At 50.0% G+C, this 23,079-nt stretch overlaps 1 protein-coding gene across 4 annotated transcripts in view; it reads left to right on the top strand.

The window, feature by feature from the left end:
* Nucleotides 1-20,809, top strand: part of EEPD1 (endonuclease/exonuclease/phosphatase family domain containing 1) — a 205,027-nt gene extending 184,218 nt beyond the window's left edge. For all 4 annotated transcript variants that reach the window (XM_058724596.1, XM_058724594.1, XM_058724595.1 and 1 more), the window contains 5 exons: nucleotides 6,803-6,913; nucleotides 10,619-10,753; nucleotides 12,989-13,127; nucleotides 17,654-17,848; nucleotides 20,091-20,809. In XM_058724596.1, the coding sequence (XP_058580579.1) occupies nucleotides 6,803-6,913; nucleotides 10,619-10,753; nucleotides 12,989-13,127; nucleotides 17,654-17,848; nucleotides 20,091-20,290 (780 nt within the window). In that variant the 3' untranslated portion in view covers nucleotides 20,291-20,809. The remainder of the gene's footprint in view (nucleotides 1-6,802; nucleotides 6,914-10,618; nucleotides 10,754-12,988; nucleotides 13,128-17,653; nucleotides 17,849-20,090) is intronic.
* Nucleotides 20,810-23,079: the final 2,270 nt, after the last annotated feature.

The following is a 23,079-nucleotide window of genomic DNA, read 5'->3' as shown; positions in this document are numbered from 1 at the left end:
GAGAATGACCGACGCTCCCCCTCTGCGGATTCCTGACCCTGTAGGGAAGGCCCTGTAGGCAGTGCTGTAGCAGTAAAGTCAGAGGTGCTCAGAGCCCTGGAGAACCCTCACCCTATACTGCTCTCTGTCCCACATTGCACCTGTCTCCCCTCAAGGATACGTGCCTGTGTTTGCATTGACCTAAGACAGGGGCTTCTTTCTTCTATGATAATCCTGGCTCTTTGGGAACATAGGGCATAAGCCACCGAGCAAACTTGATCTCTTCTGGACAGATTGAGACAAAGAGGAGGTTGAAAGACTTTTCGCTTTTGCTTTGTGTCCATGTTATACTGTGTGTGTGAGCCCTTGCTCTGCAAAGAGGCATGCCAGGGCCATTAAGACCGCTGATAACCATTAAGGCACTTAGCTCCTAGGAGAACTAAGCAATGTAACTGAGTACTTGGCTGCCCCATCGACCTTCAAAATATCAACATTCTAAAGGCTAAACAAATATCCCAGAAAAACTTTGCAATAGGCTTGTTACACTTAGAAGGCCAAACATGGTTCTTACTGAGTCGATACTGAGATGTAATTTGCTTTTGCGTTGGTGTTTTCTTTTAGAGTACAGTGACGTTTTTTAATGACCTCAACCATTCTTTGGTTTCACTCCAAATGGGATCATTTACAGATACCCATAGATGTGCTGGCTTCTATTATTGTCCATGGCATTTCCGCCCTTGGAGATGCTGGCAAAGATAAGCCCTTGCTTACAATTAACGGTACAGAAACTGTTGTCTCTGTCATTTGCTCCCATGCCTGTGGCATCCAAATGAAAGTTTAGTCTCTTGACCTTGCATGGTCTGAGTCAGGGACTTCTTTATTTTATGATGGCAACTTATCTTTTTTAAGGAAGCTCACCTGTGCTGCTTTATCCATCATATACTGCGTTTTCAGAAGCTGTCATTGAGTGTGCAGAGAAAACTAACGGTTCACATGTGGAAAACTCACTGTCCAGGAGGTCACCTCCAGAATCCATAAAGCAAGCAAAAACAACCAACTCAAAGCAAAGCAACTTTATCTGGAAATTTGACCCAGAGGGTTCCAAGTGAGGACACCCCTCCCCCACCATCCAGGATGCAAGATAAGGGTGGCCATTTGGAGTTTGCTTTTGAAAATGCCTGCCAGTAGTCCGAAAAGTCTGTCTCCAGCTAACTCTGTGGGCACCACTGTAACACATCTTAATACCTAGCTCACAGATATTTTAAGTTAACTGAACGGGGAAGACGAAAGGACCACTGAGCTTGGTGGTGGCTGGACAGGCCACCAAGTGAAATTAGATTGCTTTTCCTATTTGTGTTTCTCACTCAGGACCGGATGAGCAAGGAATATTTATTTCAGGAAGGGGGAGGAGTAGAAAGAAAGAAAAAAAAAGTCCAAAGGTCCACGAACAAATCGCGGTTGGTCTCAAGCCTTGGAACCCTTCTGTCACTGCAGAGACAAGCTGAGTCAGCTGATCCAGGGCAGACCCAGGGCGCAGCACATCTAAAACATAGCCAAGAGTCTTTTCTCTTAGGACTTGGCATTTCTGAATGCCTATGCCTTGGGCATCTTGTAGATTGGAGTTAAAATCTCTGACACTGAGTCCCATGATTGCTGAGCCAAAGAGCAGAGGGGATTTGGTGTTGATGAAGCTGGTAGTGAGGTGGGTGTGAAAGAATGACGATATCACCCATGTTTGGTCTGAAGCTAGAGGAACAAGTCCAGCCTATGGTCGTTCTTGTAACTCATCTTGGGAGAGAGAAGCCATAAGGTGGGATCCTCAGGAGACCTCTCTGATTCATCCATTCAGCGAGTATCTGTCGCATGCCTCCTGTGCGCTGGGCTCCCTTCATGTGTTACCTCATGGGATTATCTGAGAAGAGGCCCAGTCAGATGCTTGCACAGGGTGGGGGTGATAGCTGAAATGGTAGGTTTGTTTTGAATAATGAAAACTGTCTTTCCAGACCACAGATATGAAAAATATGAAGGCTGAGTTCAAAATAAGCAATTGCAGAGCCTTGTCTGAGTTGCTCACACTTCAAAGCTGATCGGGGATCCTGTGAGAAATGCACAGATTGGCCCTAACCTCAGAGATTCCGATTCTGTGAGGGATGGAGTTCACAAATCTGTGCTTTTAAAAACAAGAACCAGTGTGATTTTGATGGAGGCAGATGGTGGGCTAGCCCCCAGGATTCTAGAAATACATTTGTAGGGTCGTAGTTTTGGGTTGTGCAGGTCAGCTCCCTGGGAGATTTTGTCCCAACCCTACACACCCCCCATTTCCACCCTTTCTGCCCTGGTGAGCCTCTTTTACTTGGAAGAGTATTGTTTCTACCTGCTGATATGGGGACGAAGCAGAAAATTTGAGAACCAGCTGTTCTAAATAAAACAATTTTAGGCAGAGTTCAGAGGGAGGGCTCTCAGAGGTTGCTTTTGTTTTCCTGTGAAGTTTTCAGGAGGAAGGACCCAAGGGTCCGTCCAGAAAGGCGGGCTGGCCTCATCTGGGAGCCTGCCCTACTCCGTCTCTTATACCTGCCTGGCCAGGAGATAGAGTAGTGGGAAGCAGACCTCAGTTCAGACCCTCCTCTAACTCTTCTCCACCGTGTGATCTTGACTGGAAACTCACATATGGCTTAACCTTTCTGTGCTGTAGTTCACTCACGAATAACTGGTAGGGTGTTCGCCTCATGCAGGCCGGCTGGGGCAGGTAATAGGGACGATGTCTACAAAACAAGGAAGGCTCCGAAGCAGGCTTCTCAAACTTGCCAAGCTTGTAAATCACTCTGAGGTCCTGAGAAAATGCTGATTTCAAGGCAGTAGGTATGGGGTGAGCCGGAGACTTTGCATTTCTGACAGACTCCCAAGTGAGGTCAGTGCTGATGATGCACGTACCGCACTCTGAGTAGCAGGAATCTAAAAGGTGCTCTTCAGTGTTGCTGTGAACTGGTAGTGCAGTCAACTAAGTTAACAAACTGGCAATTCTTTTTTCAGCCCTAGAAATAGAAGACAGTCCTACCCCTTACCTAGCACTGAGGTCTGTGCATGCAGATGTGGGCATAGAACGCTTCTAGCCATAAATAATTTTCCCCTGGTTCCTTAAACTATTAATTGTCTCTGATAATATGAGATACTGAATAAGAGGGCATAGTGGGGGGATGTCTACTCTGTGAGCTGAGAGAGGTTATCAAGATCAAGGCTTCAGATGTACAAAATATAGGTAGCCCTTAAAGGTCAGGAATTAGGGTTCCTTAAATCTCCTAGAGTTTACCCACGAAAGAAAAGCTTTTAGATAGAAAACAAAAGGAGAATGTCTTTCCCTCATCTGATAACACCAGCTTTAAAATTGTATCCAAGGCACCTGGAGGGGCTGTTAAAATGCAGATCACCTGGCCCCCGCCTGGAGTTACTAACTCAGTAGGTTGAGAGGGGCCTGGGAATATGCATGTTTCATGAATTCCCAGAAGATACCGATGATGACACTTTGACTAGCTGACTTTAGGTTCCAAAGGCCTTCTCTGAGAGTCGTAAGCATGGAGAGCAATGGAAGCCTGTGTCCCTTCTTCCTTCGCACGCTAACCCTTCTGATCACAGTGGCATTGCCCGGAATGGGAGTGTTTAAGTGGGGCTGGTGTTTACAGTGTGAACGGGAGATTCAGCTGTCTTCAGGTATCTGAAGGCTCTCTGAGGGTTAGGAAAGATGTGATTTGTGGCTCCTACATGTTGCAGTTCCCAGCACAGCAGGGTCCTGCGGGTTCTCTAATCTGGGTGGCTGGCTAATCACCGGAGGGGGTATTTAAAAATAGAGCCTCCCCAGGGTGCATCCTGAGAGATTTGGGTGAGCAGCCAGGTGCGGGACTCCCTGCGTGGAGAAGAGTGAAGCACCAGATGGGCATTCGGAGCTTCTCTCCTTTTTAATGATTTTCAGATTCAGCTCTAATGATCACTCAGCAAGCAAATGATTCCCTGGCAGGAAATTGGACCCTTTGTGGAGTCCATTTCCTCGCTAGATTCCCTAAAGTTATAGTCAATACATTCCGGCTGCATTTTCCAAAGTGCTTCATTTCCCATCCAAGGATGGCTTCCAGCCAAGACCATCTGGCCAAGGGGATTCATCTGGGGTGAAGGCCCTCATTAGGAATAGCACACTGTCCATGGTCGGGAACCGATAAAAGCCCTAATGATCAAATCCCAAAGAGAACACTTCTCAGGCAAACTCAAAGTGAGATTAAAATTGAGGCAATTATTTAGATAATCAGCTGCAAGGAGCAGTCCCCCCCCCCCCCCCAATTTGTGTGTCATACATGGACTGGGGAGTGCCGTCTTCCCTGGCGTTTCCTGGTTCACCAGCAGAGGCTTGGTGAGTGTCAGGGAGCACCGTGCTCAGTGTCAGCTGAGCTTTATAAAGGCGACTCTGGGAGGTGCTGGGTGGCTCAGTCGGTTGAGGGCTTGATTCTTGATTTTGGCTCAGGTCATGACCTCACAGTTTGTGAGTTGAGCCCTGCATCAGGCTCTGCGCTGACATTGCGGAGGCTGGTTGGGATTCTCTCTCTCTCTCTCTCTCTCTCTCTCTCTCTCTCTCTCTCTCAAAATAAATAAACTTAATAAAACAATTTTTTTAAAGGTGACTTGGGTACAGTCTCTGTTCTTTATGTTATCTGCTATCGGGGAAAGGCAGACACTTAACCGTCTACTGTAAAGCAGAACCCCAAGAACAGCACATCTCTTTTTTGTTTCTTTAAGATTTTTGAAAGTTTATTTATTTTGAGATAGAGCGTGCAAGCACGAGCTGGGGAGGGGCAGAGAGAGAGAGACCGAATCCCAAGCAGGCTCTGCCCACTGTCACCACAGAGTGCAATGTGGGGCTTGATCTCATGAACCGTGAGATCATGACCTGAGCCGAAATCAAGAGTAGGATGCTTAACCAATGGAGCCACCAGGCGCCCCTGCTCTTCTTTTTTTTCTTAAAGTTTATTTATTTTGAGAGAGAACAGCACGTATCTAAAGTAGACCTCCTGCCATGCTTCCTCCCTTGCCCAGGGAGGGATGCTCATCTTCCCTCTTAAAGCTAAGCAGTGTGAGGCCCGCCCAGGAGGGGCCAGGAATGCAGCTCTCTGCAGCTGAGGTGCTCCTGCAGAGGGCTGGCAGCTGACAGCTGTTGCCCACAGCACTGCCTGCCTCTGGGGCAGAGGCTTGTGAGGGTCTGGCCAGCTGCAGTTCTCCAACCTTCGCAGGGATCAGAATCACCTGCAGGGCGGGCTCGTTAACAACAGGTCACCGGGCCTCACTCGCCTTTCTGATCCAGTCGGTCTAGGATCAGACCCTGGCCGGAGGCTTTCTAACAAACTCCCAGGTGATGAAGCTCCTGGGCCCCGGGCAGTACTTTAGGAACCACAGGGATAGCAGCTATCAGCATGGCCATCACAACTTACCCAGAGGACACATGGAGGGTGACTGAATGACAGAGAGGCAGGAAGATTTCAGGGCTCTGCTGGTGACCAAGGTGAGAGAAGATGGGGCTCTGAAACAGGCCACGGCCATGGGACTAGAGAACAAAAAGAGGGAGCTCCGGACCCATGAGGCGGTGGAATCAGTGGGCCAGGCCGGAGGAGGAGAGGGACGAGTCAGAGCAGCTCTAAGGATGGAAATACCAGGAACTGAGATAGACATGGGGGGAGGGGAACGGCAGGTCCCTTTGTGACCCCGTTGGGCTTGTGGTTCTGTGGAGACATTCAGGTAGAAATGTTAAAAAGGTTGTCGAAATGCCGTTCACACCTTGGGAGAGAAATCTGAGCCGCAGGTACAGGTTTGGGGGCCTTCGGGACAGAGGTGTAAGCTGAAGCAGTGGAGGGAAGTGAGGTTAGTTGAGGACAGCTCACGGGAGAGGGGGTAGAGAGGCGCCCAGGGGAGCCAGAAGACTCACTTTGCAGGGCCGGACACAGAAACGGGTGACTGGCATGCCCCGCCTTGCATGACACACGGTGTCCCCCCAGAAGGGGCGGAATCCAATGCTGGAGCATCTCACAAACGAAACCCAAGTATGACAAACGCTGGGGCCCCCTCAAAGGAACCGTCGTCAAGAGGCTGGCTTGCGACTGAGGCGTGAGTTCGAGGAGCTGGTCCACCTCTTTGGGAGCACGTAGTTTGTTAACCCTTCATTTACTTGGCCGGTGCGGTTGTCTTTTGCCTTGGTGATCAAGTCCCTCTGTGGTTCCCATGCCATTTTGGAGGAGCCGTGCAAGCGAAAAGAAGCACAGCCTATAAACACACGTGGGGTGTCGGAGCCACGACAGCAGGGCTTTCTTCTCGGAAGAGCATCAAAGCGAACATATAGTGGTTCTAGATGGAGGGGGGGGGCGGCTTTTCCACCTGTGAGCTAGGCTCGGGGGAGAAAAGACCCCCACGTATTCCTCTTCCTTCCTCCACGTTTGGTATCTAGACCCTCCTGGGACCTTGAAACCACCGGTTTTACAAGGATCGAAAGGATTCTGACAGCTTGTTTTGAGCTATCTGTGCTAGAATGCTACAAAGCAAATTGATGATTATGAACTGAGAGCCCCCCCGCCCCCAGGTGATAACTGTGTGTTTATAGGTAGTTTGCTTTTTAATTTGTGGGGCTTTTTTAGTCCTCTGCGTCTTCACGAACCCTAAGAACAGAGATAAAGTCCGACAAGCCTCTGAATAAGGCTGATGAGTCGGGCTCAGGCATTTCCTGGCTCCTCCGGCTGCCCCCAGCTGGGTGTGCTTTCGGTACGAACACACACCAACTTGTGCTCTGTCTTTGCAGTTCTGTACGGAGCTAAACCAGCCTCTCCTGCCCAACATCCGCAAGTGGAAGCAGCCCCGGGGATGCTGGAAGGCCGTTGTCGCCGAGATGCCCTCCACGCCGCTCCAGAAGGTACCTTTGTCTGCAAAACTTGGATTTTATCTCCGTTTTGTGGAAACCTTTCTTTTCCCTAATCACAGACATTTAAAACTTTCCTTTGCCAACATCCCTGGTGCAATTTTGTGTTGCTGCACATTTCTTAGCTCTTTGCTATTCATTGCAAAATGCCCTGGTTCTTGCTTCATGTTTCGATCGGGAATGGACGGCTGCCCAGGCGGAAACGGGGGTTTGGGGTGTTGGGAGGAGAGGAGAAATCCTGTCTGGAGCCAAGGCTGCAAATGGGGTATTTCTGTCCTTTGTCCTCTTAATCCTGTCGCCACAGTTCTATCCTCTGCCAAGTTTGTGGAGAGCCCATTGTTCATTGACTGAAAACTTCAAATTCACTTAATTCATAGGCGAAGCATTTGCTTTTGGTGGTAGAAATTGTGCACATGGAAATGTTCTGTGGACATTTTGAGCAGATTTTAATTTTGAGTCTTCTTTCGTTGGTATTTCCCCTGTGGCTGTGGGTAAATCACTGTAAGGATATGTTTTCACTCTGACAGATCTATTCAAGACTGAGGTTTTTACTCATTTGGAATGTTTGATATTAGTGGGGTTTTAGATTTTAAAATAGAGTTCTGGTAGCTAATCTTGAGTTGGAAATTGTGTCATCACATAGTTTTTCTATAAATGCAGATGTTGTATTTCTTTCTCTCTAGTATATCCAACATGTTTATAAACACACAAATAGCATTTATGTGAGGGATATTGAGATTTGGAACTTTTAAATTATAAATATATACTGGCTTAAAGTTATCTGGTTAATTATTGACAATAAGCTCTCTTTTTTAGCCACAACTTAAAAAGGTGATATAAATCTTATTTCTCTGGGATTTATGTTTTGGAGTGTAAATTGTTACTGTAGGCGATAGCCAGTGTACTTTCCCCATAGGCTGGAAATTAAGCCAACTTGGAACGTGTCTAGTCTTTCCCTTTGTAGCCCATGGTTGTTCCTACTCAGTCTACATAGAAATAACACTACCACTTTGCCTTTTTCTTTAATGTTATTTATTTTGAGAGAGAGCGAGAGAGTAAGCATGAGTGGGTGAGGGGCAGAGAGAGGGAGAGCGAGAATCCCAAGCAGGCTCCACACTGTCCGCACGGAGCCTGATGTGGGACTTGAAATCGTGAAACCGTGAGATCACTACCTGAGCCGAAACTAAGAGTCAGACACTTAACCGACTGAGCCACCCAGGCGCAACCCCCCTTGCCCCGCCCACACCTTGCCTTTTTTAAAAAAATAGTATCTTTTAGGTGGGTTCATTAGGATCTTATAGTCCATTTAACACTCTTTATTTGTCCACTGAAAAATTGGAAAGGTTACTACTGCATGCCAGGCACTTTGCTACACGCCAGATAGACATCGGTAAGAAAAACAGACCCGGTGACGCAGCCCTGCCTGTTTTCACTCATTGTGAGCCCAGAGCAGGGATTCAACCTGAGCTGATGGAGCCCCTCCCTCCGGGAGCTCACAGCCTGTTGGAGGGACGAGGCAGGAAACCCTGCTCCAGCTTGGGGCATCAAGGCCATTGGAGAACAGTGTGCCATTGCAAGGAGACCCGAGTTCAAGCCACTTAACCTTCTCAGCCTCTGTTCCTTCGTTTCTAAAATGGGAGCAATAGCCCCTTCCTTAAGTCACTGGGTGGCTGTAGGATTTAAAAAGATAATGTCCATTGAAATGCTTTATTAACTGCACACAGGCCAGGCAGGGCCTGGCAGCGTCCACGTGAGGCGGCAGGCTGTGCCAGGCTGCAAGGCTGTGCCCACGCACTTGTTGCCGTGGAGGGTTGTGGGCCTCGTGTGGACAAATCTTCTGGTCTCTCAAAAGATGTACATACCTGGATTTTAATGCGACATTTACTGAATCTTAAATATGGGCAGATAACCTAAAAATTCTTTAAACACTGTTTGATAAATTGTATCTGTGAGTGGCACACGTTCGATCTCTACCCGGGACGGAGATGGGAGAGGGGTAGCTGCACCTGCCGTCTGCCCCATGCCTGCAGTGACGTCCACGCGCCTCTCTTCAGTTCTCGGGTCCTTGCCCCACAGCTGGAGGGACAGCCGCACATGAGAAATTGCGATCTGTAAAGACAAAACGACTTGCCCCAAAGTCCTCTAGCCGCCACCAGGTGGAGTCAGCCCCGAATCCCATTTGAGGGCTCTGGCTCTAACACCTGATCTCCCGTGGCCCGGCTTGGAGGCACAGCAGTTCTTCTGGAGGTGGGGCCTCCTGGGTCCCGGGGCTGGGAGACGCTCCCAGGAACACCCGGTCCTGCTGGGAACGTGGGTGAGCAGGTGTGAAGGGCCGCATTGAACAGGAAGGTGCCTACTGGGAGGGCCCCTCGGGCAGTGGGTCGTGCACACTGGGGAGCCACTGAAGGTTCTTCAGCAGAGCTGACCATCTGAATGGTACTTTAGGAAGGTTACTCTGGCACCACTGCTTGAGAAGCAGTAAAGGGGGATAACCCTCCCAAACCAAAAGGGCAAATCCCATTTCCCTCACTTTGTACCCAAGGAAACAGGTTTAGAAAAGTGGGGGGGGGGGGGGGGCTCCCGTAGTCCCGCAGCTGAGTGACACAGGTGGCCCTGAGATCCAGCTCTTCTGATTCTTAAGCTGGTGCTCTCTCCAGTGGGCGGGCAGGCCTATGGTTCTATAAATACCAAAGCATGCAGAACACAGTTCCCTGTTCGCCCCTTCCCTCCTCCTCAACACAAGTTGGTCTAGTTGAGGTGCTGAGCCCAGCAAGGCGTGCGGCTGGGGTCCAGCCGATATTGGGGACTCAGCAGAGGCCACTTAGGTTGTGCAGAGTCACTTCCTTTCTTTTCGCAATGAGCACCACCGGCCCCTCCAGCGATGCCACGGGTCCCGCTGCCAGTCTCGGGCGGCAGAGCCTCTAGATGCTGGAGTGAGGTGGGAGAGGAAGCTTTTCCTCTTTGCAGAAGGCCCCCAGGGATAGCAGTGAGAAGCTGGCAGATTCTGAAGCCGGAGATGGCAGCGTTTAGCACCAAGCCCTGGGACACTCCTGACACGACTCTCTGGCCCTCATGGGGCCCTGCACCGGGGCTGCAGACCTGTCCACCCGAAGAGGGCCCTTGACCACTTCTAAACCACTGTGACTCTTAGCACTGACCTCCATTCATCCAGCAAATACTGAGGATTTGCTAGGTGCTAGGTACTGATTGTTGTACGCAGCCACTAATTGGTAAGCAAAGCCTACCGCTGAGAGTCTTCTATTTGATTCTCAGCATTGCTGCTTACCAGCTGTGGGATTTTAGGGAAGTTACTTGACCTCTCTGAGCAGCTGACCCCCTGCCTGGTAGACAGGGATATGAGTGTCTGTCATAGGGATGTGATGATTAAAAAGATAATTCTGTGCTTAGTTGGAGCCTCCCTTCACTTCACCCCCAAAGAGATAACAGCCTAGGCCCCTCTGGCTCCACATAAAACTCTGAAATTGGCAGCGTGGGATATTTGGGGCTGGGGGCAAGGAGGAACGTGCTGTGGCTTTGGGGGTGTGCTTTTGTTTCTGAAACAGTCCCTGTGCATGTGATCTCAGGACCCAGTGCAGAACCAACCACTGCCCCCCCAAATCTTCTCCTGGCTTCCCCTGCCTCTTCCCCCAGCGTGGGGCTGAATCCTGATTCAGACTGATAGCTGTTCCTCTCCCGCAGGGGGCTGGATTCTCTGGATTCCTGTGGGACTCTGCGGCCGGGGTGGAGCTGAGAGACGCCACCTCGCAGGAAAGTTCACCTGGCAACGGGCATGGGAAGCCCACGGGTCCCAGCCCGTACCTTGCGAGGTTCAAGGTACCATTCCATGTTTCTGTGAAGGTCTACTTCTAAAAGCTGGGGTTGGGGGGGTGGGTGGGGAAGGGTCCCTTTCTAAACTGAGATCCAGAGCGGCCTCATCTTTTTGTCTTGATTTCATTCTCTTTGAGGGTCAGGTCAGCATGTCCTCCTGGGGTTCCCTTGGCCGGTGAACTTGTCCAGAACAGGAATGAGAGGGATTGGGGGCGGGGGGCGGGGGGTGGGGGGCGGTGAGGACTCTAGCTCTGATAACTCTGGCATCTGGGCACAGAAGATCAAATGGCTGGCTCCCAAACCTAACACGCGTCAGAATCACCTGGGGGGCTTGTCTTAAAATCAGGGATTCCTGGACCGTACCCCAAACACACAGAATTTCTGGGACAGGGCCCAGGACTGCCTGTTTTTCAAAGGTACCTTCAGTGCTTCCTCATTCCTCTGGCATTTGGAGATCACTGGATTAGAGGACAGCAGAATGGGTTCTGAGGATATGCTTCTCCTTACCAGGAGGTGGAAGGGTGGGGTGGGAGGTTGGGGGTGGGGAGGGGAAGACCCTCAAGGGGTCATCTGAGTTTGGAGGGTTTCAAGAGGAGCTTCTGGGTTGTGGAGTCAGGGCAGCCCCACCACTGACCTCTCCAGATGAGCCCTTCCCTACGTGAGCATCGATAGGAGCAGGGGGACTGATCTGAGCTGTCTTTTTGATTGCCTGGGATGCACCTGGGATATGTCGTGAACAACAAACAGTCAGAAGCTGGGCATTAGGAGGAAAAAAGAAGCCAGCAGCCAAAATAGATCTCCCAGTTGGCACTCAATTGACCTTATCCCCATGGCACTTACCTGTGAAATCCAGGGTCAGGCAAGAGTGGTCCCTTGCCACAGAGCCTGCTGGGTGTTTGAGCACCCCCTGCCCCTCCCCCCCACTTCTGTGTGCTCCAGAGCAGTTCTGGAGCCTGAGAATTGCCTCAAATCACAGCACGGTCTCTGGCGGCACGTGGCAGGGGCAGCCTCTGTGCTGGGAGCTGTGTTGGTTGCAGCCGGGATCTGGACCAGGCTCTGCCCCCGGCTGCAAAGTTGCTGGGGTTCTGTGTGCACACGCACGCCTGGGGGTGCCTGTGGTTGTGCTTAGGAGATTGATGTGCAAAATCTGCCAGTTACCCTCTTCAAAACCTCCTAGTGCCACCCTGGATTTCTGTTTTATGTAAAGTGGTTGCACTTGCTTTGACCTAGCAGGGCAACAGCCAGACCAACCGGTGTCTCCAATTTTGTTTATTTATTTTTTTTAACGTTTATTCATTTTTGAGAGATAGACACAGAGTGTGAGTAGGGGAGGGGCAGAGTGAGGGAGACACAGAATCTGGAGCAGGCTCCAGGTTCTCCTCCTAGGCAGGGTTTCCCTGCCTGTGGCCTTAAGGTGGTTTCTCTGTGGTCAGAGCCACAGCTGCAGAGGGCTCTCCAGGCTGGGTGGTGATGATGGTGAACTGGGGTCATGTCTGTAAGATGAAATGAAGTGAAGCCTTCACTTCGTGGGGGCTCCCCCTGCACCCCTGTCCTTCCTGGCAGTATTTAGCGTTTGTCACCACGACAAATGGAAGGGCAGGAGTGCCAAAACCCGAGCAGCTGAGCAAAGCTGCTGTGCCCAGGAGACCATCTCTGTGTGTTTCTGTCCCTGCCCACCATGACACCTGCCCTGGGGACCCAAGGCTGCGACGTATCCCGTGCTGCCAGGCTTCAGCTAGCTTTCCTGTTCCTTTGAAATCTGGTGAAAGTGAGCAGCAGGGCACAGTGGTCTCCAGAGAGAAGAGAACACAAAGGGGGCGGGTAGGTGGGATGTGTGTGGGGTGGGGAAGGAAGTGGGTCCCAGCGGTGAGTCCTGGCAGAGGGATCATGGTCTGGCCCTAGAGGGTAAGACCCCAGTCTTGCTTAACCACCAGCTGCGGGAACCACCGCCTCCCGTTTTGTGGTTGCTTACAAGGAAAAAACAAAAAACAAAACCTGACCTTTCCAGATGCACCTGGTTTTCCAGACCCTAAGTTGGAAAGGGGGGTGTGATGTCCTACAGGGGCCTCAAAAGAATCCAAGCGTGATCTGTCTTGCATTATCTCTTGGAGTGTGAGCTTGCCTTGTTTGTGTTTGCTGTTGTCAACATCGTGCAGGAAGCTGTTCCTAAGTCAGAAGCAACGAATACAGGAAATATGAGCATCTGAGCCTGTCCCTGTTGTTTTGTTTCTTCTTGCCTAGGTGGGAAGCAATGACTTGACCCTTGTGAACCTTCACCTGGCATCCATCATCCTCCCAGGGGGCGACAATCCAAGCAGGAATCACAGTGACAGCCACCGCTTGGCTACCTTTGCACAGACCTTGCAGGAAACCCTGAAAGGTAGGAGATTGTCTTTATCCTCGGCTGGGCCTACAGCTCCCACTTCTGCAGGGGGCAGGCAGGGGGCTGCCTCTTCAGAGCATCCCTCCGATCCCTTAGGCTGACAGGGCTGTCAGCAGCAGTGCATGCTGGGGGCACAGAAGACCGTCTGTCAGCCCCTGCATATCGTGGAGCCCAGCCACCCCTGTGCATGGTGACACCTCCGTCTCTGGGCCTACCATGCACGCTCCACACTGTCGGCTTTGGGGCTTTTCAGCCTCTTTGATGGAAAGGATTACGGGGGAAAAAAGTGACGACACCCTCCCCCGTGACAAGTCCTCCTGCGTTCAGCTGCTGCTGTGGTGATGCCACCTGCAGATTGACACGTGCTCGTCTTGTGAAGGAAAGACAGTTGGTGACTGGGAAAGTCCTGATTAGCACAAGGTAGATTTTTTCTCCCTGCTGGGATGCAGATCAGCCCGGAGCTCTCAGAAAACCCACATTTAGTCTTGGCTCCTTCGGTCGCTGTAGGACCTCAGGGAAATCACCACACTACTTGTAGCCCGTCCAGTCAGGGACTGGCCAGCGCTCGCCTCAACAGGGGCGGCTGGGGAGGCGTGGTGGTGATCTGTGGATGTACCGGGCACACAGTGAGGGCTCAGCGGACACGAGCTGACTCAAAACATACCAGAGGATTAAGAGAGCAGTGAAAAGAGCAGAGCTTCAGTAGGAAGTGGGCTCTCTGTTTCCAGGCTCTGCCCCAGCAATACAGAAATTTTCCCGTGTGCAGGTTGACCGGAAGGAAGAGTTAACGCTGCTGAAAAGACTGGGCTTTTTGGCTGGACTTTTCAGAGCCCTGCCCTTCTCTAGGTGGGCGTTTACAGCCGGAGGCCCAGAATTGTCTTAACGTGTTCTTGAGTTTTCACCAATAGTCTCTAGTTTTCTAAGCCTTGTCCATGTTAGATTGGCCCCTCACAGGGGTGACTCGTGAGAATTCGGCTATAAAAATAATTTGGTCAAATTAGAGCTTTACATTTTAAAAAGACTTTTTGATTGTAGTAAAACATACGTAACAGACACTTACCATTTACCGTTTTTTTTAAGCGTTTGGTGGCAGTACGTACATTTACATGGTTTTACAACCATGATGTCCATCCGTCTGCAAGACTTCTTCATCTTCCCAAACCAAAACTCTGTGCCCGTTCAACACAAGCTCCCCACCGCCTCCTTCCCCAGCCCCCAGCAGCCACCCTTCTACTTTCTGTCTCTATGAATTGGAGCACTCTAGGTACCTCGTACAAATGGAGTCATGCGGTATTTGTCCTCTCGTGGCTGGCTAACTTCACTTACATCGTGTCTTTATGGTTCATCCATGTTGTAGTATGTGTCACAATTTCCTTCCATTTTGGGCGCCTGGGTGGCTCGGTCGTTAGGCATCTGACTTTGGCTCGGGTCATGATCTCACTGTTCGTGAGTTTGGGCCCCACATCAGGTGAGTGTGAGCCCCACTTCAGGCGAGCCCCTGATAGAAGCTTCTCTATCTCTTTCTCTCTCTCTCTCTTTCTGCCCCTTGCTCACATGCACATGCTCTCTCTTTCTCTCTCTCTCTCTCTCAAAAAAAATTCCTTCCTTTTTAAGGCCAAATACTATTCTGTTGTGTATATATACTGCATTTTGTTTATCCATTCATTGGTCGGTGAATACCTGGTTTCCATCTTTTGGCTGTTGTGAATAATGCTGCTGTGGATGTTGATAGGCAACTTACACTGTGAACCAGGATGTGCTGTGACTAGCATTCTACTTAAATCAGGGGTCTTCCGGCTAAAAAAAAAAAGTCACAAAGATGTCTAAGCTGAGATACTCCATCCGAGAAGCAGCTCTGTGGGAAATTGTTCACCCACAGCTTGTCTCTAGCCTATTAAAAAGATGACTTCATAGCATTTAAAATCTGTGGACGTTTCTGTTCTCGACCTCAAGCTTTTCCTTGTCTGTACACGGAAGCAGAAAAAAAAAGATGCCAGTTCATAACTTCTCTGATAACGTCTCACTGTTTTTTCTGACATCCAGAGTGCGGTCAGGTTTTCATTCCAAGTTGCCAAGGGACTGTTGACCCATAGCCCGGCTTGCCTTGACTTGTCCGGGTATGGACAGTGACTCATGTTCCCAGTGCCCTTGTGCTTATAACTAATATCCAGTTGTTAACTGGTGACACAGCAGACCCAAGGGTTCAGGAAGTTCTCGAGCGTGCCCAAGGTACAAGGGCAAATTGATTATTAGCAGAGGTGGCTGAGCTAAAAAAAGACTAAGCTTTTATTCCACAGCTATCAGAGCAAACAGAGCCAATTTGATTAGCAAACTCTGGGCCTTTCTGCCTTTGTCTGGAATGCGCATCTGGGTTGACCTCAGTGTGTGGTGTGCCAGTCCTCTGATGGGATGGCTTTCTTTCAGACCCCCCTGGGGCTCTCTCTGTGAACTCAGCGTGAAACAGGGTGCATAGTATGGCTTGGCATCTGGGTAGGACTATCCCTCAGTGGCGACCAGCTCTTGCTATTGTCACTGGCGTCCTGTAAGTCTAGGAACTATCTGAGGAAGTCAGCCCCAAGCATCCTCCCTGCCGCTCCTGGGAACTAAGGATCCCATCCCAGGCAGATGGCTTTTTAGGAGAATTCAGGCCTCTGTGTACCTGTGGATTCTTGGAGGCAAGGACTGTGCTTGCTGCCAGCACAGAGCCCAACGTGGTGCTTGAACCCACAAAGCCGAGAGACCTGAGCCGAAACGCAAGTCAGATGTGTAACTGTCCGAGCCACCCAGACGCCCCATCACGGAGAGCAATTTAACCAAAAGCGGATGAGTTGTGAGAGACCTGTATGTGCGCATTCAGAAAGAGCTGTGGTGTTGTCATTCCTGAAGTCACACGGAGCTGTGTCTGCTGACCTCTGACACCAGCATCTCTCCTGGTTTCAGAATCGCTTTTGGCCCAAACTTTTTCGGGTCTGCGTCCCAATGAAAACATGTCTCGTTATATGGGAACGTCCTGCCTCATTTCTCCTAACCTTCGGCTTTTCTTGTTATTTAGTAAACATAGCATCCTTGTCTTTTCTCCTTTCAAAAAGTACACCTTAATTCTGGGGGCTTTCCTCGTGCCTCATTCACCTATATGTTCCATATGTGCTTATCGAGTGTCTGCCGTGCAGCAGGCACTGTTCCAGGCACATGGGATTTTGTGATGAACAGCCGCCCATGTCCTCATGGCTCTCGCATTCTAGCCCTTTATGAAGAGCCGTGAGCTTGAGGGCTGGCAAACCACTCAGCCTCTCAGAGACTTAGCTTCTTACCTGTGGAGAAGGCCCAATACCAGGTGAAGGCTCATGGATGGCCAGGATGAAGGCTCATGGATGGCCTTAGCACTGGCCAGGTAGGAGTTGTTCATTTTATTCTCAAGTCTGCTTTCCTGTTGAAGTTGGCACTGATTTCTCAAGTCATGTTGAGATGTTGTTGAGATACAGCCTAGGGGTACCATTACATCTCTGTAGGCCACAGGTGGAACCCCAGGAGGGTCTTCCATCGCACCCCCTTTTGTCCCTCATGGTCCCCAGAGCGGGTGTCATCTGCAGTGCACGAGTGCCCTCTGCTGGTGGCTTTTGTCATTTCACTTCAGGTTTCTTTGCCTCTGGCCATTATTGCTGAAACACGTTGGTGTCCCGGAGAAAGCCTTCCTGCAGGTCTCGGATACCTTGGGCTCTCGTTTATGAACTGCCTTTCTTAAAGACTCCCTTGAAAGCTAGGACAGACACCCTGCTAGCCACGATAATGTGGCTCCCCTGAAGGGAATCTCGAGACGGCAGAGGTATGGGAATCCCAGAGCCTAGCTGGGGTCCACTGTCCTCTCAGAATGTCTGCTCCCTCCGGGAAATACTTTGTGATGACTCAGTACTTCGTGATGATTAAGTTGCTTTAGTGAACATCAAACAATGGTAGAAATGTTGAAAACAAGGGGAAAAACCTCTCACTCTGGCCCTGTATTAGTCTGCTAGAGCTGCCATGACAAAATACTATACTCTGGGTGGCTTAGACAATAGGAATGTATTTCTTCACAGTTCTGGAGGTTGGAAGTCTGAGATCAAGCTGTCAGAGGGATGGTTTCCTTGACTTGTAGATGGCCACCCTCTTGTAGTATTTGCATGTTTTTCCCCCACTGTGCCCAATAAATGTTTTTTCCAGCTCTTGTTAAATATCTGGACAAGACCCTCAGGCTTTTTCTGCCATGAGATTTGGAACACCTGAGCTGGAACAGAGGCGATCTCTGCTTCACATATCTTTCCTTTTCCAAATGGGTTACAAACCTACTCTTAAACTTTTGCGTATATTTTGGTTTTATGTTTGTTGTACACGGTATTGGGAAAAATTGGAAGAATGAGAAGCATATGCATTCCTAACCCTGGGGAGTCCAATCAGAGAATCAGGATCCCACTTAGTGGGTTATAGTGAATATTGGGTTTACCTCCCATAACCTCTTAAATACCTGATTTTCTTTGTTCTACCTCCAGGAGAAAAAGACATGATTGTTTTAGGAGATTTCGGCCAGGGACCTGACAGCAGTGACTATGATATCTTAAGGAAAGAAAAATTCTACCACCTGGTCCCTGCACACACCTTCACCAACATCAGCACCAAGAACCCCCAAGGCTCAAAGTCTTTGGACAACATCTGGATCAGTAAAAGCTTAAAGAAGGTTTTCACAGGTAAAGCAGAAGTCACTCGTTCTTTTTCCTCTTCAGAAATGGTGTAAGAGAGACCCATCTGAACTGATAGTTCCAGGTCCTTTGGCTTGATAACTCTGGTCAGGAGTTCTCACCGCCTCCGTGGGCATTGACAGGATTATGTATCGTTTAGGTGCCTGTATAATTATCATTCAAACAGAGCCACTTTTAAGGGCTAAGAGGGGCTGTGAAAAATAATGAAGAGGCATTCACTGATCTTCAGGAGTGGCAAACTGACTGTGTCTCAGGCAAACCTGGTTCTAGGCCAGCAGGGTACCGATTCAGAGATGAGCTGATAGCTTACTTTAATTTAAGGACACTCAGTCATTTAGCAGACAGTCCTTAAGCACCATAACATTCAGGCACCGTGCTGTGGCCCGAGGCTTCCTGCTGCACTGTCTGGGCGAGGGACAGTCACTGAGGATGAGCAGACATGTCTCAGAGCGTCACGGTAGGACAGGGGACATGCTTCTCACAGACTGTATGAGGATCAGGGTGTGGTGGGGAATCTGAGCGCTGCAACGCAGCCCCCGACCGAGTCTGCTGAGCAGACTTTGGGTCAGGAAGCAATCGGTCGGAAATACGACAGTGACGGTAAGGTTTTTTGATGAATGGCGGGAACAGTGGTCCTCAATCCTGCCTGGTTGTTTCACTCAGTCCCAACGTGTTACACATGTTATACTTCAAGGAGACATTCCACATTTGTGAAAGTGCAATTCTGGGGTCGCCTCTGTAGAAGCCTAACGGGCAGCCAGGGCTGAGATCTTCTCGCCAGTCCGGACTGTGTCACCAGCTTCTACCTCTGTCTGGGTGCCGGTTGCCTGTGGGACTGTGTCGGGGAGGATCTGAAGGACGAGGGAAGCGGGTCTCGGGGGGAGTGACCATCATCACATTAGGCGAGATGCAGCTTGCAGAAAATGCGCGGTGGGCCGGAGAGCAGCCACAGCCTGCCCAGCTGCCAGGAGGTGCCTGCAGAGAGTGGCTCTCATCAGGAGAGCTGGACGGTTGAGAACACAGGGCCAGAAGGAAGGTAGGAATCATTTCATCCGTCCCCTTGCTGCGAAGCTAGAGACGAAGGTACAGGGAAGAGTGGCCACCATCATGGAACTGTCACGTGGGCAGGCCGTGGCTCAGCCCAGACCTGTTCGCGCTTCCACTAACGTGACCTCGCTTCTCACTGGAGGTCTCTGGCCGTGCTCCCTCACTAAGCTCGCTTCTGTAACTATTCTGTTAACTATTCTGTTACTGTTTGTGTTTTTGTTTTTTTAGTTTTTTTGTAATGTTTGAGAGAGAGAGACAGGGCACGAGCGGAGGAGGGGAAGAGAGAGGAAGACACAGAATCCAAAGAAAGCTCCAGGCTCGAGCTGTCAGCACAGCTCAAACTCACGAACTGCCCTGAGATCATGACCTGAACCGAAGTTGGATGCTTAACCTGCTGAGCCACCCAGGCGCCCCTCACTGTTTTTCAAATATACTTGTGCTTTATATGTTTCTAAAGCATTAGAGTTTTTTTTTTTTGATTTTTTTTTTAATATTTATTTATTTTTGAGAGAAAGAGACAAGGGCGAGCAGGGGAGGGGCAGAGAGAGAAACACAAAATCTGAAGCAGGCTCCAGGCTCTGAGCTGTCTGCACAGAGCCTGATGCGGGGCTTGAACTCATGAACCATGAGATCATGACCTGAACCAAAGTCGGACGCTTAACTGACTGAGTCACCCAGGCACCCCCTAAAGCATTATTTTAAAATACTTTTACTTGCTCATAAGCCTCTGTAAGAACTTTTTCCTTTTTACTCTTTCCTGTAGAACTCCTTTACCTCCCCCACTTACTGCCTTTGCTTTGTGAAATAAAACTTTCACTTTGGACATCTTTGAGAGACATTTGACCTTACGTCAAATATATTTACTCTTGCTGCTCAGATTAGAAAAGGTGTATAGTGAGGAGGAGGTTAACCATAGGCCGATACGTGAATGGGCAGGAGGCCTAGACTCGGGGGGCAGGGGGGTGTTCAGTGCCTACATGGTAAGCCCTCACTTTTCCAGGAAACCAAATTGGCTGGAACATTTTGTTTGCACAGGCAAGCTGGATATCTGAGGAGTATCGCCAGGGAATCCTGACTTTACAGACATTGAACAGAGGCCTCTTCTTGCCAGCCAGGACCCCAGCCAGGACCCCACCCAGCCCCAGGCCTCATCTCTGCGTCTCTTTTCCCTCTGTCTCTCCAGGTCACTGGGCTGTAGTGAGAGAAGGCCTCACGAACCCTTGGATTCCAGATAACTGGTCCTGGGGAGGAGTGGCTTCTGAGCACTGCCCCGTGCTAGCCGAATTTTACACTGAAAAGGATTGGAACAAGAAGGAATGCCCTCGGAATGGCAACGGGGTCACTTTGGAGCGAAGTGAAGCCAACATTAAACACGAGCGATGATGGCACCAAATCTCTTTTTTCACCTCTGACCCGGAAGGCCCCGGGCAGGGAGTTCGCCCTTCCAGGTGAAGACGAGGACTCAGAACTTTGTCTCAGTCTTCATCCTGACAACACTAGCACCTGGGCCTCGACCTGCCTGCCTTCTTTGTGGACATTTTTGGACCCCTAATGGGGGAGGGAGGTACCGGATTGTCAAATCGGAAGCACAGTGGGGAACTAAGATGGCTTCTAACGTGTGGATGCCATCCACCTCAGCAGACTCGGGCTGGCCGGCTGCCGCCCTGGGTGGCAGCATACAGAGGACAGTAGTGGGGCTGACAGGGCAAGAGAGGGCCGTCTCAGGCTGCCAGGCCCTGTCCGAGCAATGCCAGAAGTTCTCCTTTCTGACCACCAGTCCATGATGCTCTGGCTGCAAATTACATAAAGCTTTTAACTGTGATTGAGCTGAGCACTCTCCTCAAATATTTTGAGTGGTGATTTTTAGTTTTGTTCTGAAAAAAATAAACAGAGATGAACATGCCTGGTTGCAGTGAGAGTCCTGGGGGAAGGGGCCGGGTGCTCCCTGGCCCGGGTGTTTTGTGCCCACTCCCGTGCCTCTGTGACGCCGTCGTCCGGGGAGCCTGCTCATTTACACCCCACGTTGCAGCGATGCCTCTCGCATCCCTGTCGACCCCCTGAGATCACTATAAAATTCATTCTGTGACCTTCTCCCTCCCAGCCTGTTCTTCGTCTTCTGAGCCCTTGGCTAGACTGTCCTGTACACCGAGCCCCACTTGTGCCTCTGGACGCTTGGCAGAGGTTCCTGTGCTGGACAAGAATTCTGTCAGGGTGATATCATTTCCTCCCTCCCCGCCCTCATCACTTTTCAATCAGATCCCTAGCCCAGAGCTGCCTGATAGTGCTCCTGAGGAATATCTGTTGATTCTGGGTCCGCAGGAAGCTCAGCCTGGGAGTATTGAGGGAGGGTCTATTTTGGGGGGCAGTTGGGCAGGGGGGCAAGCACATGTTAACCGCCACCAGGGTCCCTCCCCTTAGATGGCATGGTTCTCCCTGAGGTCTCCCGTGAGACCAGGATTATAACACCCACTTCACAGCCAAAGGAACGAAGGCTTAGAGAGCTTAACCTCCTGCAGCTTACACAACCGGTAAGTAAATAGATGGAATCCAAACCCAGCCCAAAGTCCAGGCACACATATCAACTCTACACTTGCCAACAGCAGTGCTGTGTAAGTAGCACGGTTGATAGTGAATGTGTGAGTCATGAGCCTGGATCACCTGGGTTATTCCAGGTCACCATGGGAGCTGAGGGTTTATACTTCTTCCGCACTGAAAACCTGATGCAGACCAGCACCCAGAAACTGTTGTCACCACACAGTGTGATCCCTGTGACTCGAGTCTGGGGTTGGATGCAGTGAAAGAGGCCCATTTTCCACCAGAGATCATCTTTGGGACTGCCCAACTCCAAGGAGCATCACTGATCATGGGCGCAGGAAGGAAGGCCTTCCTTGGGGCTCTGAGCGTCCCTGGGCATCAGCCATGCCCTCTCCGAGGGACGGTCTCTCCAGTAGGAGGGTGAGTAGTGCCTCTCCCTTGGACTCAGACTGGACCACTGGAGGCACGGAGTCTGTGATGGCTGAGCCTTGACCCAAAGAGCTCTAGTTAGAAGGAAACAACACGGCAGGGAGGAAAGGGTGAGCTCAGCTTCCCAGCTGAGCAAACCTTTTTTGGTGCCTCATCTAGAGTGCAAACCTCCACCAGCATTTGCCAGCCACCTGCCCCAATCCTTTTAGCCAGGCTGACTTTTGCACCAAAACTATGGAAATAAAGGCTTCTTAAGTGAGAGGAAGGGAAAAGAAAGCCAGTTAAATGGCCCTGATGAAGGCCATTCTGTTTGAGCTGGAGGCAGACTCAGCAGCCACACCTCATATGCAGAGTGGCCTCAGCTTTAGCTCCTAAGGTCCAAGCCATTGCTCAGGAAGCTGTGTGCTGAGGCAGCTCTTCTAGTTCGAGACCCAGCCCTCCTGGTTTTTGCTTTGGGGGATGGTTTGGGCTTGGGTTTTGCTTTGCTTTGTTTTCTTTCTTCTCGTTTTTGCTGTCTTCAATAGATTTTATTTTTATTTTATTTTTAATTTTTTTAATGCTTATTTATTTTGAGAGAGCGAGAGACAGAGCAAGCAGGGGAGGGGCTGAGAGGAAGATAGAATCCCAAGCAGGCTCTACACCATAAGCACAGAGTCCGATATAGGGCTCGAACCCATGAACAGCGAGATCATGACCTGAGCCGAAATCACGAGTCAGATGCTTAACCAACTGAGCTACCCGGGTGCCCTAATAGATTTTATTTTTAAAGGTAGTTTTAGGTTTGTAGGAAACCAGAGCAGAAAACACAAGAGTTCCCGTACTCCCTCTGAAGAGTTTCCCAAGTTGTTAACATCACTGTGGTATATTTGTTACCACTGACGAAACAGTATTGTACATTATTATTAACCGAGGTCCAGAGTTTACATTAGGGTTCACTCTTTGTACATTCCATGGGTTTTGACAAATGTATAAAGACATCTATCTACTTCGATCCAAAACTCCTCTGTGCTCTGCCTGTTCATCCCCTCCCCCTGGCAACCACTGGTCTTTCTACTGTCTCCACAGTTTTGCCTTTTCCAGACGCCATATAGTTGGAGTCATACAGTCTGTAGCCTTATCGGGTTGGTTTCTTCTCTTAGCAACCCGTGTTTAAATTTCCTCTCTGTCTCCTCATGGCCTGACAGCTCATTTCTTGTTATTGCTGAATG

Source organism: Neofelis nebulosa, chromosome 4, assembly GCF_028018385.1.
Source record: "Neofelis nebulosa isolate mNeoNeb1 chromosome 4, mNeoNeb1.pri, whole genome shotgun sequence".
NCBI lineage: Eukaryota > Metazoa > Chordata > Mammalia > Carnivora > Felidae > Neofelis > Neofelis nebulosa.
This window is presented reverse-complemented; position numbering and strand designations above follow the sequence as displayed.